This window comes from Loxodonta africana, chromosome 22 (assembly GCF_030014295.1).
Source record: "Loxodonta africana isolate mLoxAfr1 chromosome 22, mLoxAfr1.hap2, whole genome shotgun sequence".
Classification (NCBI taxonomy): Eukaryota; Metazoa; Chordata; class Mammalia; order Proboscidea; family Elephantidae; genus Loxodonta; species Loxodonta africana.
In genome coordinates, this window is record NC_087363.1 from 77,053,133 (window position 1) to 77,072,914 (window position 19,782).

At 40.0% G+C, this 19,782-nt stretch overlaps 1 protein-coding gene across 4 annotated transcripts in view; it reads right to left on the minus strand.

The window, feature by feature from the left end:
* NCAPG2 (non-SMC condensin II complex subunit G2) overlaps positions 1 to 12,690 on the minus strand; it is a 122,270-nt gene extending 109,580 nt beyond the window's left edge. For 2 of the 4 annotated variants that reach the window (XM_010600290.3, XM_003420729.4), the window contains exons 1-5: positions 12,198 to 12,311; positions 10,484 to 10,603; positions 4,784 to 4,972; positions 4,255 to 4,369; positions 2,486 to 2,640 (exon numbers count right to left, since the gene is read on the minus strand). In XM_010600290.3, coding sequence (XP_010598592.1) covers positions 2,486 to 2,640; positions 4,255 to 4,369; positions 4,784 to 4,972; positions 10,484 to 10,561 — 537 coding nt within the window. In that variant the 5' untranslated portion in view covers positions 10,562 to 10,603; positions 12,198 to 12,311. Of the gene's footprint in view, positions 1 to 2,485; positions 2,641 to 4,254; positions 4,370 to 4,783; positions 4,973 to 10,483; positions 10,604 to 12,079; positions 12,412 to 12,561 lie in introns of those variants that run through there. The other 2 variants (XM_010600288.3, XM_010600289.3) reach the window with 2 other exon arrangements.
* Positions 12,691 to 19,782: the final 7,092 nt, after the last annotated feature.

A 19,782-nucleotide genomic window follows, 5' to 3' on the forward strand; every position in this document is an offset into this window, starting at 1 on the left:
ATCCAAGTAAAATGAGATGCCTGACAACGTCAGTGTTTTCTCCATTTGTCATGATGGTCACTATGAGTCGGAATCAACTCGATGGCAGTAGGTTTGGTTTTTGGTTTTTTATCATGATGTTGCTCATTTGTCCACTTGTGAGGACTTCTGTTTCCTTTATGTTGAGGTGCCATCCATACTGAAGGCCGTGATCTTTGATCTTCATCAGTAAGTGCCTTAAATTCTCTTCCCTTTCAGCAAGCAAGGTGTGTCATCTGCATATCGCAGGTTGTTAATGAGTCTCCTCCAATCCTGGTGCCCCGTTCTTCTTCGTATGGTCCAGCTTCTCAAGTTACTTGCTCAGCACAGACTACAGAAGTACGGTGAAAGGTTACAACCCTGACACACACCTGTCCTGATTTTAAACCATGCAGTATCCCCTTGTTCTGTTCAAAGGACTGCCTGTGGTTTATGCACAGGTTCCTCATGAGCACTATAAAGCATTCTGAAATTCTCATTCCTTCAGATGTTATCCATAATTTTTTAGGATTCACATGGCAGAATGCCTTTGCACAGTCAATAAAACGCAGGTAACCATCTTTCTGGTATTCCCTGTTCTCCCTGACAGCAGCAATGATGTCCCTGGTTCCACATCCCCTTCTGAATCCAGCCTGAATCTCCGGCAGTTCCGTATCGATGTACTGCTGCAACTGCTTCTGAACGATCTTCAGCAAAGTTTTACTCGCGTGTGGTATTAATAATACCGTTCAATAATTTTTGCATTCTCTTGTTATCACTTTTCTCTGGAATGGGCATAAACATGGATCTCTTCCTGTCGGTTGGCCACGTAGGAGTCTTCCAGATTTCTTGGCATAGATGAGTAAGCGTTTCCAGCACTGCATTCATATGTTAAAACATCTCAATTGGTATTTCATCAATTCCTGAAGCCTTGTTTTTTCACCTATGCCTTCAGTGCAGCTTGTACTTCTTCCTTCGATACCATCAGATCTTGATCATGTTACCTCATGAAATGGCTGAATGCCAGCAACTCTTTTTGGTACAGTGACTGTGTGTACTCCTTCCGTTTTCTTTTGATGCTTCCTGCGTTGCTCAGCTGCTAACCAAAACGTCAGCTGTTCAAACTCACTGGCTGCTCCACAGGAGAAATGCCTAGGATATCTATCTTCAAGCATTCAATTTTATTTTTAACAGCTTCCAATTTTCCTAGATTCATACTTCATACATTTCACATCCCAATTATTAATGGATGTTTGCAGCCGTTTCTTCTCATTTTAAGTCTTGCCACCTCAGCAAATGAAGGTCCCAAAAGCTTTATTCCATCCATGTTATTAACGGTGACTCTACTTTGAAGAGGCAGCTCTTCCCCAGTTGTATTCTGAGTACCTTCCAATCTGAGAGGCTCCTGTTTCAGCACTATATCAATGTTCCACTGCTATTCATTAGGTTTTTACTTGCCAATTTCTTTTAGAAGTAGACTGCCAGGTCCTTCTTCCTAGTCTTAGTCTGAAAGCTCCACTGAAACCTGTCCACCATGGGTGACCCTACTGGTATTTGAAATAGTGATGGCATAGCTTTCAACATCACAGCAACACATAAGCTACCATACTATGACGAACTCACAGACGAGTGGTGGGCAGAAGTACTACTGCCTGTCTATTCTTTCTCAATGCAGAACTCCCTCTAATAGGCAATTTTGGCTTAGAAGATTCTCCCATAGCCTAGCAGAAACTTTCTTAGAACTGTGTTATAGTTTGAGACAATTCCAACTCAATCCTCCTTCCTTCCCCTCTCCTTTCATAGGTGCCAGACCTGGATCATGGTCTGAAGGCTCTTCCTGCCAACTCCTGCTCCCTCCCCTTTATCCTCTACCAGCGTTGCATATTCAGATATATCTTGCTGTCTGCCTCTTGGAGGACCCACACCAATACAAGTAGACACTGCTAGTTGCCTATCCAAATATCTCATCCCTTGTTCCTTGCTTAAAAAAAAAAAAAAAAAAAAATCCCCTATTTTTTAAGGTTGGCAATATAACTCATTAAAAACTCCATGTTCTAGCCTCTCTCCATTTTCCAGCAGACAGAGGCAGCTGTGTGGCATAGTTCTGGCCACTGGTTAAGCTGAGAAATTTCTGAGATTTGGCCCTTTCTTTCCTCTGCTTTTTCTCCCTGTCTGGGATGAAAACAAGAAGTTAAAGGTGGAATAGCCATCTTGCAACCATAAAGTAAAAAGGAGGACAAAAAGAAAAAAAAAAAAAAAAACTCCACATACCAAGGGTGGTACAGGAAAACGACTGGGTTACTGATTACAACATGAAGCCACCGCAACAACCCTTAATGGCTAACCTCTGAATTTTTTATAGTTAAGAGAGAAAAATTCCCTAATTGATAAAGCTACTATAGTCAGGTCTCCGTTACTCACAGCCAAACAATTCCTAACTGATAGAAATACATGTACTTTTAAAATATATTTAAAAAAATAAGCATACTGTTTTAGTCTCAAGACTCTTCCTTAATAACATGATAAAAGCAGTTTTTCCCATATCTTCTTTGGCAGACAGGCCTTTCTCCCACCAAGTAACACACAAATCCTGAATGGAACTCCGCAGTTTTTGTTCAGATTCAGGTAATGCGTATAAAATACCTAAAATAGAGTATAGTAATTTTTCAAATAGTAAAGCAAATTTTTGTTAGTTAGATTCAATAGTTTACAATATTATGATTTTACATATTAAAGTTTAGCAGTGGTTAAGAGCTCAGGCCGCTAACCAAAGGCTGGCAAGTTCAAATCCACCAGCCTTTCCTTGGAAATTCTATGGGGCAGTTCTACTCTCTTCTATAGGGTCACTATGAGTCAGAATTGCCTTGATGGCTATGCGTTAAGCAAATATTAGTTTATATTTAACTTGTTAAAGATTTATATACATTATTTATAAAATGCAAGGGATGTTAATTAAAAAATTTTTTAATTATTTTAACAAAACAGACCCAATAGAACAGAGGACTTTAGAACTGGAAGATTTGGAGAGATCATATTGCCTAAAACCCCTAATTTTAGAGAGGCAGAAATTGAAGCCATCAAAATTTAAGTATAATGTCCAAGGTAACACTGATAACACCGGAGCCAAATCAGGTCTACTGATCAACCATCTCTAAATGTGCTAGTCTCAAATTTTTGGCTAAAGAGGTGAAAAAGAGTAAGAGCAACTATTATAATTAGTACAAACACTACAGTGTTTTTATTAACAGTAAAGTTGAAGAATTAATAATGTGCTCATAATTACAATCTATAGATACCTGAATTCCACGTTTATACCTATACACAAAAAATTCTTGAATTTACTGGCAAGTTGGTAGCAACTACAATGCCAGCACTAATCATTTTATCAAAGAGTTATTCAGACACTGTATCAAACCGGTAGTACAGTCACAAAGCATTTGGGAGCTATTTTTATACTGATTAGGGGTGACATTTTAATAATGTATTTCAGGCAAAAATTCAAAATAAAAGAGCATACTAAACAGATATATAAATCCAAGTGATGCTGAGAATGAAAAGCTTGATGAATCCGTCATATGAAACTAATTATACTTATATCGTAAGGGATAAGGGTGCTGGAACTTGGAGAGTTTTCTTAAAAATCATTACTTGAAATAAAATTACTTTTATATCTTAAAATACTTTTATATAAACTTTTATAATTAGATCTTCTCATTATTTCAGACTAGTACTCCTCCTAAATTAACAACATTTTTTTCTAGTTTAATTACAACTTGAAAAGTATTGTAATTTAAATTTTAACACTGTAAAACTTCCCTAGGAGTCAACAATTATTCCTCAGATTTATGTCCATAAAATATTTACAAAATAAAGTTAAATGCCACAAACTCTGGTTAAACTGAAACTATCTAGCAATAATCATAAACTGAGAGATTTATATAAGGATATTTCTCCTTTAACAACCTCTTGATCATGAGTCTAGTAAGTCAAAAAAGACATTTAAAAACCCCACAAACAGCGGCAGTTAAGATGCTCAGTAACACGTATCTTCATGATCTTAAATTAAACTAATTATTCAGGATAGCCCATAAAAAATAGTCAGAGGCTCCTTTTCCAGCTGAAATAAAGGAGCTTTATTAGAAAGTTATGCCCTGATACCAATTGTCCCTCTACATTAAGACAAATAAGCATCTTTTCCAAAGTATCATTTCGATAGCCTACTGTGAAAAATGCCACATTATAACAAAGGCAACTTACCATTTAATATGGTGGCACATTCTAGTAAGGCTTCATACTTCTCATTCTCATTTATTACAGATATACAAGTAATAACCACGGATGTAATGGCATGAATTATTTCTATGTTTTTCTTCTACAGATAAAAAAATGAAAGCACCAGTGAATTAAAATCACCAACTTAAACTCAATTTTAAAATAAGTTTAAGAGTTAGGTTTAGAAATTTAGAACTCAAATTTATTTTTAAAAATCTAATTTAAGATAAAATAAATTAGTAACTCTTTAAATTTATTCCATCTTATTCTAAGAAGTGAATTAAAATTGAAAATACATAACATAGTTGTCTTAAAAGAATAGTAACACTGAGTACTAAATTAAAATATGGGATAGAAAAGTAGGTTAAACCACAAAGTTTAGTTTCTAAAATTCTTGTCTTCTAATTTCAAAGTTCTGCTAAAGCCTCATCTTAAAATTCAATTATACACACTAACAATTATTTTTTAACAAATAAAAGAGAGAAAATTATCTTTTTTTAAAGACCAATACTACCATTTTCGAATCATGTTCTATTTCCATGTCATCTTCACACTTGATTTCTACTATCTGCCACCCATCCACTGGGTTTTCTAACAATGCTTCTGTTAATAAATTCTTGAGCCTTTGCCATAGTTCTTCTTTCTGTTTCCTTGATAATTCATCCAATAGCTCATTTAGATTGAAAGGGTCAGAGGCATCTTTCTGTAAAATAAATACCAAGTGTTACATCTCAACACAAATTTAGTAACAGTTGTGAGGATGGTGCAGGACTGGGCAATTGTTTTGCTCCATTATACATAATGTTGCCTGTGACTCAGAGCTGACTTGATGGCACCTAACATTGAAAGAAAAATTTTAAGTGCTAACTTAGTCACTATGAGTCAGAATCGACTTGACAGCAGTAGGTTTTGTTTTGTTTTGTTTGTTTTAACTTAGTTACGTGTTCAAGACTTTGGCTGTAGTTTTCAAAATCCATATAAAAGGGGAAAAGTGTAGGAATTATCACAAGGGAAGTAGTAAACTCCTCCTCCATATGTTCTTCCCTAGTGTTCTAATCTTAGAAGTTGAAAATTTCATCCACTTAGTAAAGCCTTCTCTAAAATCAATCCTAATGTCTTCCATCTCCAGGCCTATAATTAGCTTACAAAATTACACTACAGTTAAAAAATAATTATAACAACAATAATAATGTAACCAGGAAGACATCCCACTCTAAGTTTATGGTCTCCAACTCCAACACCAGCCTTCTAGTCTTCTCTAGACATCATTCTTTCCGATTAGCCAATAAGATTGTTTCAAATCTTTGCAATAATTTTCAAAACCCATGAGCCAACAGCCACTTCCTCTTATTCACAGCAGATGACCTCAACTACTCTTTGATACAACAAATAAAAGCCACTATCAAAACGGCAGAGAAGTTAGCTCAAATGGGCCCCGGCGGCCAAATCTGGGACAATGTGAGCACCAAAATAATGACAGTAATGGATTATAACCCACTGAAAAAAATAAGAACCACTGAGTCCAGCTGATACTTACTAAATAAATAATGGGGGAAATATCTTACAGTAGAATGTCAACAAAAAAATATAGAAGGAATAATTGGTTAGGAAAATGGCAATTTTATAGCTAATCATCAGGCAAGAATCATCAATGGACGCGAAAACTACTGGCTGAAAGTTTGATGAGGAACAGGGTATTTAACATAATCTCAAAGTATTTTCCCACAGATTACTTATTAAATGCAAAGGTGAAAATAATAGCTTTACAGTAGATAAACCTATTTATCGGACACCCACCCTAACCAAATGTTCAAAATTAACATCACCAACCAGACAAACTGACACATGCTTCCTGACATGACTCCACTGAGACCGTAACATTGCTTACATAGTTTGTGACAAAATGCATGAACTGAATCCAATCAGGAGATCACCAAAAAAATGCAAATTGAAGGATATGTCAAAAACAACTGACCAGCACTCTTCAAAACTGTTAGTGTCATGACAAATAAAGTAGGGTTGAGAGACTCTTCCAGATTAAAGGAAACTAACAAGACACATTTTTTTGGGTCCCAAAAAAAAAAAAAAAAACCGCTATTAAGGGCATAATTAGGGCAATTGCAAAACTTTGAATCTAGACGGCAGATTATAGTATTATATCAATGTTAAATTTCCTGACTTGAGAATTTCAGTGTTAAAGAGGCACTATGTCTGCAACTTACCCTCAAATGATTAAAAAATATATATATAAAGAATGATAAAATCTGACAAACAGTAACAATTACTAAATCTGAGTGTAGAGTATTCAGGATTTCTTTGTACTCTTCCTGTAACTTCTCTGTATAAGTTTGAACTTATTTCAAAGGTTACCCCCCCCAAAAGAAAGAAAATAGAAGCCACTGAAAAAACAATTCCCTCAACACCCTGCCATCAAAATTGATAGTCCCTATCTTTTCTTCCTACCCTCCTGCTACAATTCTGGAAGTATTCAGCCTTCTTAGTACAAAACTATCTGTGCTCCAGTGTTTCCCAAAGACCTTAAACTCATCACTATGTCTCCTCTCTATTGTCCACTTCATCTTCTAATGACTCTTCCCATCAGCATTTTCTTTCTGGTAGGTGATCAAATACCACCTCCTCAGAAACTTTCTCTAGCCACCCCAGTTAAAACAGTAGCTACCTCCCATATACCTATCCTTTTACCCTGCTTTTTTATTTTTTCATTTACTTGTTTCTCTTTCTTCACCACTAGAACATAAATTCCACGGAGGTGTAAACTTTGCTTTGTACACCACCCTATCTCTAGCTTCCAGAACAGTGCCTAATACATAAGGCACTTAAGAAATATTTGCAAAATGACTAGAATTTTCCTTACTCCCATCTCCTCCTATTCCTCTGTCAGTGATTCTCAAAGCATTATGTATGACCTTAATGGTACAGTCATTTCTGCCTTATGGTGCTTCTTTTAAAACACAAAGTTGTTCCAACACATTGACATATTAGGAAACAATTTGAGCATGGCAAATTTCTCATTTGCTTATGTGGGGGTTCAATCACAGGAAACACTAAGTGACTGCAGAAAACTGCACCCAGCTGAACAGAGCCCCACCGGATTACGCTAACACACATGCACACACATACACCTCAAACATCTACGAGCATGTGTTCTGAGCCACATCCATCCACATGTGGTCCACCTGATTTCAGAGAACCCTCATTCCTCCACTTCACAATACTTCACAAGCTGCAACCTTCCAATGGCCACCTGGATCACACCCTGCCCTCTCTTTTATTTTCCCCTGTCCTCTCAGCCCAGTTTGTATTTTTCATCTCTGTTCTCTTTGTCTCTTTTCTCTCTCTCTATCTCTCTTTTGTTCTCTTTCTCTTGCACACAAGTTTGGCAAGTGGGCTGGTGGGGGCACAGGCACCCACTTCCACAAGCAGACTTCAGGTCTCTTTCAAGGTAAACTATCATATTTATTGTATTATTATGTATTTCCTAGAGATTTAACATATATAAAACGGTGCTAGGAAATGGACTTGATGGCACCTAACATCTTTTTATAGTGTGTCACTGGCAAAAGTTTTGAGTGTTGTGCCCCAACCCCATTTGCTTCATAAGCCTTGTGGCTTGTATCGTCCATTTTGCATAGCACAATGACTTTTGGGAATGCACGTGTTACGTTAGAGCAGAACTGACTGTATTTGGCGAGGTCCACCTAACAGATCTCAAATTAACTTAAAAGTCTCTTCTTTAGTTCTCATCTGATTGAACTATGTGAAACTGCCATTATTCAACCGTTCTGACTTACAAAATGGCATTTCATATAGTTCAACGCAATATAGCCAAGTGAATATATTTTCATTTTTATGTTTAACTTAGGGCTATATGGTGACTTTTGGTACTAAGTTGAATTATTAAATGTTAATAAGACTTGTTATTTATAAACTAAAACAAACACCTTATTAGTATGAAAACCAACTCTCCCACAAAGATATCTACTGCCAAGGAGAGGTACTTTTGAATTAAGGCCCTTGGAAGGATACTGTCATCAGTATAATACCAGCGTTACCTGGAACTGACTGTGCTACCTAAATGTTGCGATTCTTGCCTTTCATATTAATACTAAGTTAGCGCAATCATCATCAATTTTGCTTGTTACTGATTTTCGTTAAATTTATAGCATATGGTTTGCAAGAACAGTCTTTAAGACTTTAAAACATGTGTTACAGTTCTAATATGAGACATTTATACTTCTGACACAGAAGACATCTATAACATCTAAATAATTTGCTCTTATACACACTGCTTTGGTGATGTAATGCCTATGAATTTGTGCTGGAAACTCTGGTGGCGTAGTGTTTAAGAGTTATGGGTGCTAACGAAAAGGTCAGCAGTTCGAATCCACCAGGAGCTCCTTGGAAACTCTATAGGGCAGTTCTACTCTGGCCTGCAGGGTTGCTATGAGTTGGAATCAACTTGATGGCAATGGGTTTGGTTTTTCTCTACTTTTTTTTTTTTTTTTAATATCGCTAATTCAGTTTTCATTGCATGAACAAGTGAGGTAGATGGGCTTGGGGGGGGGGGTCTTGTACCCCAAAGGTAAAAATATTTTAGAGCCAGTGCCTCAAATGTTGGGGTTCCTTAGAGTTCTGTCCTAGGCCCTTTTTAATACTTCATATACCACATCAACAACCCCACACATTTCCATGACTTTAATTTCTACCTGTACACTACTGATGACCTGAATTTCTATCTCCAGCCCAGATTTCTTTCCTTTCCTCACTTTGAAACAACCGTATCCATCTGCCTACTGATCATCTCTGCTTGGATGGCCCACCAGCAGTCATTTAACACATCCAAACTTGAACTCATCTTCTCCTTCCAACCTGACCCTCTTTCTACGTTCAGTATTGCACTGCCAAGTCAGAAACCTAAGGATCTTCCTTGACCCTTTCTCTCCCTTCCCCCACATTCAATCAATGAACGAGTGCTATCATTCCACCACTTAGAAGTTCTCTAATGCATCTACATGTTCCAATTTCTACTTCCTATACCATCATTATTAACAACATAGACTCTTAATTATTCTCCTTGCCTCTTGTTTTGAACTCCTTCACTCTATTCTTCATATCCGGTCAGAGAGATATTGCTAAAATGGAAATCAAATTTTTCTCCCTTCATCACCCTTTTGTCTATTTTTCTCTCCCTCTGTTTTGTTCTCTTCCTCTCTCACATAAGGGTTACTCCCTGCTTAAAGTTATTTGATGCCACCTTCATTCCTCTTAGGACAAGGTCTAAACGCCTTTAAATGGTAAAGAAAGCCTGATATAATCTAGCTCCTTCACCCAGTCATATCTCTTGGCCTTCCTCACCATGCATTTCTATACTCTAGCCCTACCGAACTTCTTCAAGTTCTTCAAACACAAGTTGTTTTATCTAGCCTTTAGAGTTATCCCCTTTGACTATAACAATCCTTCTCTACTTTCCTCCGACTGTCTAACTTCTATTTATCTTCCTCTTTTACATCTTAGCTTTTATATCATTTCACTGGATGGAAACCATTCTATGATAGGATTTGCCGCTCCTATTACCCCTGTGTACCTTCTTCCATCTTGGTGTTTATTGCACAGCATTTATAATTGCTTATTTACTAACCTGAATCCAGCACAACCCTGTGAAGGTAACCTAGAAGCAAAAAAGCATCAATCTTCCTCACGATAAATGGCACAAAGCAAGAAATCAATAAATATTTGTTAAGTAAATAAAATCACATTGCATTAAATCACTTAGCATCCTTACAATTTCTCACTTAAAAGAAAGCAGAAAACAAAATTTGTCAGTGGTTGCCCATCAGCAGGTCTATCAGATTATAAAGAGTTTTTTGTTTTGTTTTTTTTTATATAAAAGGCATTGGTCCCTACGATTCACATAAATTATGACTACAATGTATTTGGGGCTCTAATATGATGGTGTACTGGTTAAGTGCTCGGCTGCTAACTGAAAAGTAGGGGTTTGAACCTACCCAACTGCTTCAATGGGAGAAAGACCTGGTGATCTGCCCCCATAGAAAACCCTATGGGCGGTTCTACTCTGTCACATGGGGTCACTATGAGTCAAAAACCAACTCCACAGTACCTAACAACAACTATTTTCAAAAATTATTTCATATTCACAGTCAATATCACAATAAAGCTAAAACATAAAACTTACATGAAGGTGAACAAATTGCAAAAAGTCTTCAACGAACTCCTTAGACACTGCTTGTACAAATGTCTCACGTTTTTCCATGGCAGATGAAACTGGTTTTCACATGTCATTTATTTTGTAACCCTAGTGGAAAACACAACCAGACCATAAACTGCATTTATAAATAAACATATCTTTTCCTACAAAGTTTAATTTGGCATTAACAACCAAAAACTGTAAGAAAATTTCTGCACCATCTACAGTAAACAGCTTCTAAAAATATTCTGACATAGAAAAGTTGTAAGCTACATTATTTTTTACGGAGGATATTAACCCATTGCCATCTAGTCAATTTCGACTCATTGTGACCCTATAGGACAGAGCAGAACTGCCCCACAGGGTTTCCAAAGAGTGGCTGGTGGATTCAAACTGCCAGCCTTTTGGTCAGCAGGCGAGCTCTTAATCACTGCGCCACCAGGGATCCACTGAGAATATGATCAACACAATATTATGTTGTTATCAATTATTAGTGAAGTTTCCAACTAAGGGCAGAGAAATCCAAATGGCTCGTGTAGGCTCACTTTCTCCTCCTTTTTGGTGCTCAGGCAGATTTGAGTTAGCTCAGCAAGAGAACAGGCCCCTAGGAACCCAGCTGCCAAACTCTGAAGACTCCCTTTACATAGCATCATTCCTCCCTGTTATTCAAAACATGATTGGAAGAGCAGCACTGGTGTCACCTGGGAGCTTGTCAGATTGTGCTGCAGGATGCCCAACTCAAGCACCCTCCTCCCACACACGTGGCATAGCGAGAACACAGGTGATTGTGTTCATTTCACTTTCCTGGCGTGTTTCTCCCAATCAAGCCATCCTAGTCTACATTCACACTGCCTGGTGCTAGTGACATCAATGCCCTTTTTGAAAAACATCAACCCAAAGATGAATAGCAAAATCATGGAACACAGTTGCTTTGAAATAAATATATAAAAATTAAAACCTCCTGCATCATTATGAACAGAGCGATATGGAAAATTACTGGTACAGATAGCAATATTTACTAGGATAGGGAGACTTCTTAAACATATAATCCCAGACCTTAATTTCTAAATTAAACAAACAAAAGCAGAAAATAACCTCAGTTCAATGACTCCCCAGTAAGTAGCAGTGAAGTCTAGCCACCTCACTCCTCAATTCAAATGGCTGAGCTAAGAAATATAACTTCCTACTGGCCAAGAAAATGGGGAGGAGGCAGGTGGGTGGTTAGCAACAGGCATGACGACTTTATTATGTACAATTTTTTAAAATAAACAATAAAGTGCAATCAAGTACAAAGAAATCATACATCTTAAACTGCAAGCATATGAACCCTCTGCTTTTTCGTAATTCTGGTTGTCTCTATTTCCAAGTGCACCCCTTTGTTTAGTCTTGCACATATACAATATTAACCTACTACCAAATTTTATATATACTCCCTATTTTTTTCCTACACCAGAGATTATAACTCCTTTAGTGGTTACTAATTTAATTTTTTTAACTTAATGTGCACTGACTGTCTGAAAACGGCAACGCTTTATGCTCCATATACTGTTTGTACACAAGACGTCCCCCTGCCAGCCAGAATACCTTCCAACGCCAAGGACCATCTCACTCGGCCAGTTATCCATTCCGACAGCACGCCGCTTTTCACACAGCAAATGCACCAATATTGGCTGAATTGAGAGAAATACTAAAGAGTTCAAACCTCTGTCGCCGCGTCGCCCGCCGATGTGAGTCCTTCGTCCCCTCCCGTCAAGAGAGAAGAGGCACGCCGAGGGCCAGGTCCCCTGGGTTCGGGCGCTCGGGGAATTCTCCTCAAGGCGGAGAGGAAAACAAAGGGCGTCGGCCCCGGGCGGAGGCAACGCCCGAACGTCCCCTCGGGGTCGGCGTCCCGTCTCAGGGAGGCTCTCCAGCAGCGCGGCTCTCCTCAGATCGGCCCAGACGGCGGCCAAGTGTCGCCGTCGAGACCCCAGCCCCGCGTGGCTCGCGGCGCGGGGTGTCTGCCTGGCCCCTGCTGCTCCCGAGCCCCCTGCTGCGAGCCAGGCCCCGGCCAGCACCGCCAGGCTCACCTCGTCTCCGGGACCAGCCGATTCCCGCTCTCCGACCAAATTCAAACGCGCCCGCCAGCGCCGGGGCCACCGCTCGAACCTCGCTTTCAGGAAGTCGCGCTCTCGCGAGAGCTGGGGCGCGCCTGAGGCTGGGCCGCCTCAGAGGGCGCGCGCCGCCTACGCCCTTCTCGTCCCGCCGGCGCCGCCTTGCGGCGCCCGGGCGCCTCGCACCCGTCCGCTCGCTGTTGTGTCTGCGCCACCGGCTCGGGCCGCCCGCGCGCCTTCTCTCCTCCATCTGCTTCGGGGCCCGTTTATGGAGCTCTGGATTCAGCCGAGTCGGTGTCTCCTCCCTGCGCTCGGGTCACCGTCTGCCCTCCTCTCCCGGGCGTGGCCTCGCCTACAAAGGTTCCGAAACTGCCTTGGCGCCCGAAAACAGAACTCGGCGGCCAGTTGTGGCTGCGCTCGGCCGTCCGCGCGGGTTCTGGGAAGGTGGGGCCGGGGTGTTGTGCTCTGCGAGCGATTTTCCGTGCAGCAGGACAAGTCTGAACGATAGACATCCTTGTGCTTCCTTGGTTTCTGCCATGTCGTGGCCATCCCTTACCAGAGGTGCCCACATAACTGAAGGAGGAATCGGATTTTTTATGCTTTTTCCTTGTGTTTCACCGTCCACTTAAGCTCCTTCGGGTCCGTACTGATGACGCTGAGGCGCAGAATGTACCGTTATCGTCGCAAAGATAAGGAAGTCAGGCCGCCTGGAGTTGCAGTTGACTCAACGGAACAAGTTTGGTTTTTGTGGATTACCCACTAAAACATTTTTAAAAACATTCTTAGCTTGACAACTAAAAAAAAAAAAATTTTTTTTTTACATTAGACATAAATGATTGGAAAATATGCAAACTCTGACAATTGTTGATATGAAGTGAGCAAACTCGTGTTTTAGGAGTCTTGGTCCCGCTATTCCTAAGCAATGTAGAGCCATTCAATCTTCAGTGTTTTTCATACCTGTGAAGAACTTGGCATTATCCATTCAAGAAGTTACTTTTTACCTCTAAGTGAGGGCTTGAGGACAGCAAAAAAATTAAAATCATGATTACTATATTTTTATAGTTTTTTTTTTTCCCCCACAGCTGGTATGTTTCAGGAAGTCCTGGAATAAGAAACTTGCCCAAAGAGATGTGTCTTATTGAAATTGGGCCCAAGTGATTTAACCTCCCATTGACCTTTGGAATTAAAGCCCATTCTCTGGCTTGCCTGGCCCCAAACTGCATGCCAACTGCCTCACTCTCCCAAGTGTTTTAACTGTTTTCTTCACTGGTTGTTTTGCCCTCTTAGGAGGTCACCAAAAAAAAAAAAAAAATCGCAGTCCAGTCAATTCCAAAACTCATGGTGATATTATAGAGCACAGCAGAACTGCCCCATAGGGTTTCCAAGGAGCAGCTAGTGGATTTGAACTACAGACCTTTTGCTTAGCAGCCAAGCTCTTAACCACTCGGCAACCAGGGCACAGACCTACGTTATCTCTTTCTTATGTCAGACTCCTTCAAGAATTTGTAAGGTACCATCCATATGTACAGTATTTTGTAAACAAAAGTAATAATATGGTAAATTGTAATTATGTAAAATGAGCAAGTCTTTGAGGTGGGAAGAACCTTTGTTCTTGTGGTTACTTGTGGTTCATGTTGTCCTCACTGCTGCACAATTGGCCTTGTCTTTCATGTTTCCTTGCCAAGGGTTTGCTTCTGCTTTGTCATATCTTATTATTATTTGCTTGAAACATAACTTCTACTGGTATGCAGATTTACTTTGGCTTAGTCCATCAAGAATTTATCAGTCCAGGGGAAGTCAGCACTATTGGACCAAAGCCAAAGCTAAGAAGTTTCCTGGACACATCCAAACACTTTGAGGGACAGAGTAGCTGGGGCTGGGGCCTGAGGACCATAGTTTTGGGGAACATCTAAATCAATTGGCATAACAAAGTTTATTAAGAAAATGTTCTGCATCACATTTTGATGAATTGCATCTGGGGTCTTAGAAACTTTTAAGTGGCCATCTAAGATGCATCAATTGGTCCCATTCACTTGGAGCAAAGGAGAATGAAGAAAACCAAAGCCACAAGGAAAACATTAGTCCAATAGACCAAGGACCACATAAACCGGAGACTCCACCAGCCTGAGACCAGAACTAGGTGGTGCGTGGCTACAACCAATGACAGCCCTGACAGAGAACACAACAGAGAGTCTCCGACAGAGTGGGAGAAAAGTGTGGAGCTGAACTCAAATTCAAATAAAAAGACCAGACTTAATGGTTTGACAGAGAGTGGAGGAATGCCCGAAACTATGGCCCCTGAATGCTATGTTAAACCACAGCTAAAACCATTCCTGAAGCCAAAGATTAGACAGGCCTATAAAACAAAAAAATAATACATGTGAGGAGTGTGCTTCTTAGTTCAGTCAGATACACGAGATCAAATGAGTGGCTCCTGTTCAAAGAAAGGAGAGAAAACAGGAAGGGACAGGAACTGGTCAAATGGACTTATGGAAACCAGGATGGAAAGGGGGAGTATGCTGTCACGTTCTGGGGATTGCAACTAATGTCACAAAACAGTATGTGTATAAATTTTTGTATGAGAAATTAGCTTGAGCTATAAACTTTCACCTAAAACACAATTTAAAAAAAGATGTAAATAAAAATTTATCAATCATTTACAGTATGACTTTATGGGATACTATGGGAAAGACTCCAAAATCTTATTTGATATTTGATGTAGCCTCTGCCCTTGAGGAACTTAGGAACTAGGGGATGACTTTTCTCAATATTCTTCCATACTTATCTAAGCCATGAATATTAGAAAATTACAAGGAATGTATTAATATTCCCTATTGAAATATTCAGTATCTCTCTGGGTCTTTCCCCTCTTTGCATATCTACAAGAGAGACAGGGCTTTGTGTGATTTAGGTCTTGTGTGTCTGATTTGAATATTGATTATAGTGAAAGCTCACATTGCTGCTTTCTTGAAGTCTGGTGGTAAATATGTGATTTATTCCATCCATTCTTCTAATTGTCCTGATTTCTAGGCTAGACGTGGAGATGCCTAGTAGGAGTTGATCCATAAAACCCTAGAAAGTAATGACTGATTTTATCTAAAATGTTCTATTATAAAATGCATTAAAACATTTCAGGCTGAAAATGTTAAATTCTTACTCTATGGCCAGCTTTGATGCTCACAAATATCCTCACAGTTGGTATCTTACTGCTTTCCTCATTTTATAGATGAATAAACGAAAACATGCAAAGTTATGCAAATTTCCCAAGACCCAAACTCCGTTGGTGGCAGAGCTGGGATTTGAACTCAGCTCACGATGTTTTCTGAACACACTTTTACTCTCAACTACTGTGCTAAACGTCCTTGCCCTCAAGGGGCACTAAACAGAGACATATGGAGAGAGAAACAAGTGGTTAGGTGACTTGATTTTGTTTGAAGGCTTAATAATTATTGACCCATGTAAACTTAGCATTTTTAGGTTCCTGATTCACGTATTTATTTAGGGAAACTTTGGGGTTTTTTTTTTTTAATGAGGAAAGATCCATAATTTTTAGGGTACTTGGGAATGGATTAAGGCAGTATACCCAGCCATGAATGTGACTTCAGAAAGGCCTCTGATGTACAAAAGAATGACCTATAATGACAAAAACTTTAATCTTCACAGTTTCATGTCTTTATTTTAAGGTATTGTTATTGTTGCTGTGGTTAGTTGACATCAACTAGATCCTGGCCCATGATGACCCCATGTGTTACAGAGTAGGTTTACTATGTAGAGTTTTCTTGGCTGTAATTATTAATACCAGTTAAAATGCAAAATGCCTTAATAGATAGGTGAATATACTGAAATATTCAAGCAGGTATTTACAGAACTTCACAAGTAGAGCTTGCCAAGTACTCTAACAGAAGCATCTTGGATCTGGTTTCCTCAAAGCAGAGTCTGAGATGAGGTTCTTCTGTAAACGGTGTGGTGCATGGATGCTCTCAGAGGCAACTTGTGAGGGAAGCCAGGCGAGAACATGGGAAGGAGAACCTCAGTCTGATCCCATGGACGGGTTCTGGAGCAAGAAAGGCTCTAAGGAGTTGAGGAAAGAGGTTGGTTTTTTGCATCCTAAATAAGCCGGTCATTGACTCCCCCTTCTAACTCCTGCCTCTATCCTGCCTGTGTAATTTGGAATCTCCCAATCTCAGGGGTTTCCAGTTGAGTTGGCTTTCAGTGCATCAGAGTAAATACTGGGAGAAGTTACATTTGTGAATGATCAGCAGTCTGGTGCATAACAGCTGAGGAGAAGGAGGACTGCATCACCATTACCATCTACTACAAAAAACTGGGACAAAAAGCTCTGAGGAAACAGAAAGGAAAAAGATTTTCACCTGATGGAGAGGTAATTTTTTAGTCATTAACACCATAATATGAATAATTACTCAAAAGTTAAATTTTATAAAGGAGTGTAGGAGAGGGGAAGGAAGAGGGGTGGAGAGAGCAAAGGAGAGAAAATATCAAAGGGAAAAGGAGGAATGGAATGGATTAAACAAAAACCAAACCCATTGCAATGTAGTCGATTTAGACTTACAATGACCTTATAATACAGACTGTACCTTCTCCATGTTTTCCAAGGCTGTAATCTTTTTTTTTTTTGAGTTTTTTTTTTAAATTATTGTACTTTAGATGAAGGTTTACAGAACAAACTAGTTTCTTATCAAACAGTCAGTGCACACATTGTTCTGTGACATTGGTTAACAACCCCACGGCATGTCAACACTCTCCCTTCTCAACCCTGAGTTCCCTATTACCAGCTTTGCTGTCCCCTCCTGCCTTCCAGTCCCTGCTCCAGGGCTGTTGCACCCCATTAGTCTTGTTTTGTTCCATGGGCCTGTTCAATCCTTGTCTGAAGGGTGAACCTCAGGAGTGACCTCATTACTGAGCTGAAAGGGTTTCCGGGGGGGCATACTCTTAGGGCTCCTCCAATCTCTGTCAGGCCAGCAAATCTCGTCTTTCTTTTTGAGTTGGAGTTTTATTCTACATTTTTCTTCGGCTCTGCCTGGGACCCTCTAATGTGATCCTTGTCAGAGCAGTCAGTGGTGGTAGCCGGGCAACATCTAGTTGTACTGGACTAAGTCTGATGGTCTTTCTTTTTGAGTTAGAATTTTGTTCTACATTTTTCTCCACCTCTGCCTGGGACACTCTAATGTGATCCTTGTCAGACCAGTCAGTGGTGGTAGCCGGGCACCATCTAGCTGTACTGGACTCAGTCTGGTGGAGGCCATGGTAGATGTGGTCCATTAGTACTTTGGACTAATCTTTCTCTTATATCTTTAGTTTTCTTCATTCTTCCTTGCTCCCGAAGGGGTGAGACCAGTGGAGTATTCTAGATGGCTGCTCACAGGCTTTTAAGACCCCAGACGCTACTCACCAAAGTAGAATGTAGAACATTTTCTTTATAAACAATGTTATGCCAATTGAGCTAGGTGTTCCCCAAGACCGTGGTCCCCACAGCCCTCAACCCAGCAGTTCGGTCCCTCAGGGAGTTTGGATGTGTCTATGGAGCTTCCATGAGCTTGCCTTGTAAACAGGTTGTGCTAGCTTCCCCAGTATCGTGTACTGTCTTACCCTTCACCAGAGTTAAAACCCATAAAAAAAGTTACCATTTATATATTGTTTATTTACTGTTTTTCCATCCCTACCCCTCCCCTCCCTCATAACCATCAAAGATTGTTTCTTTTTGTATGTAAACCTTTTCATGAGTATTTACAGTAGTGGTCTCATACAGTATGTGTCCTTTTGTGATTGACATTTTGCTCAGCATAATGTCCTACAGATTCATCCATGCTATGAGATGCTTCACAGATTCATTGTTGTTCTTTATTGTTGCGTAATACTCCATTGTGTGTATGTACCACAGTTTGTTTATCCATTCATCTGTAGTTGGGCATCTAGGTTGTTTCCATCTTTTTGCTGTTGTGAACAATGGTGCAATAAACGTGCGTGTGCATATGTCCGTCCGTGTGATGACTCTTATTTCTCAGGATATATTCCTAGGAGTGGGATTACTGGATCATATGGTATTTCTATTTCTAGCTTTCTAAGGAAGTGTCGTATCATTTTCCAAAGTGGTTGTATCATTTTGCATTCCAAGGCTGTAATCTTTACAGAAGCAGACTGCCACATCTTTCTTCCACACAGTTGCTGGTAGGTTCCAACCGCCAACCGTTTGGTTAACAGCCAAGCAGTTTACCACTGCACCACCAGGGCTCCTATGGAATGGCTTACCTACGTCAAAATGTGCTATGGTGCTTTGAAAGCTTATTGCGTAGAGTTTTATAATCACTGATCAGAACAGGAATAAGTAACATTGATATGGTGGCTTGATTAGTTACATGTGTTTTCCCCCTAAAAAGTAAACCTGTTGCTGTTGAGCTGATGCTGACTCATAGTGACCATATAGGACAGAGTAGAACTGCTCCATAGGGTTTCCAAGGAGTGACTGCTGGATTCGAACTGTTGACCTTTTGGTTAGCAGCTGTAGTGCTCCGTAGCTCTTAACCACTACACCACCAGGGCTTTGGGGCTTTTTAAAAAAGTAACTTTGTGGCATGTCTTAGTCATCTAGTGCTGCTAGCATAGTGATAGGATTTACAACACATAGGGAAATCACATAAAATGGTGGATAATCACACAATACTGGGGCTCATGGCCCAGCTAAGCTGACAGATATTTTTGGGGAACATAATTCAATCCATGACATTCCACCCTTTGGCCCACAAAAATTCATGTCCTTGCCACATGTAAAACATATTGAACCTATCATATTACAGCAAAAGTCTTATGTCAACTCCAAGTCCAAGATCCAAAAATTCCTCTTCACCTGTGAAATCCAGAAGACAAGTTACCTGCTTCCAAAGTCTAATGGCAGAACAAGCACAAGCTAGACGTTTCTGTTACAAATGGGAGAAATTGGAGAGAAAGGAGGCATAGGTACCAAGCAAGTTAGCAGAACACATTACATTAGCACTCAAGGCTTTGAAAATAATCCTCTGTTCTCTGAGACAATTTATACAATAACCCTGCCCTCCAGATCTAGGTATTAGTCCCTGGATTCTGAGTGGAGGCCCCTTAGCCCTGGGCTTCAGCTCTGCCTTCCAGGCCCACTGGGACAGCAACTCTGCTCCCTCAGCTTTAAGTGCACCATTCTCGTAGTCC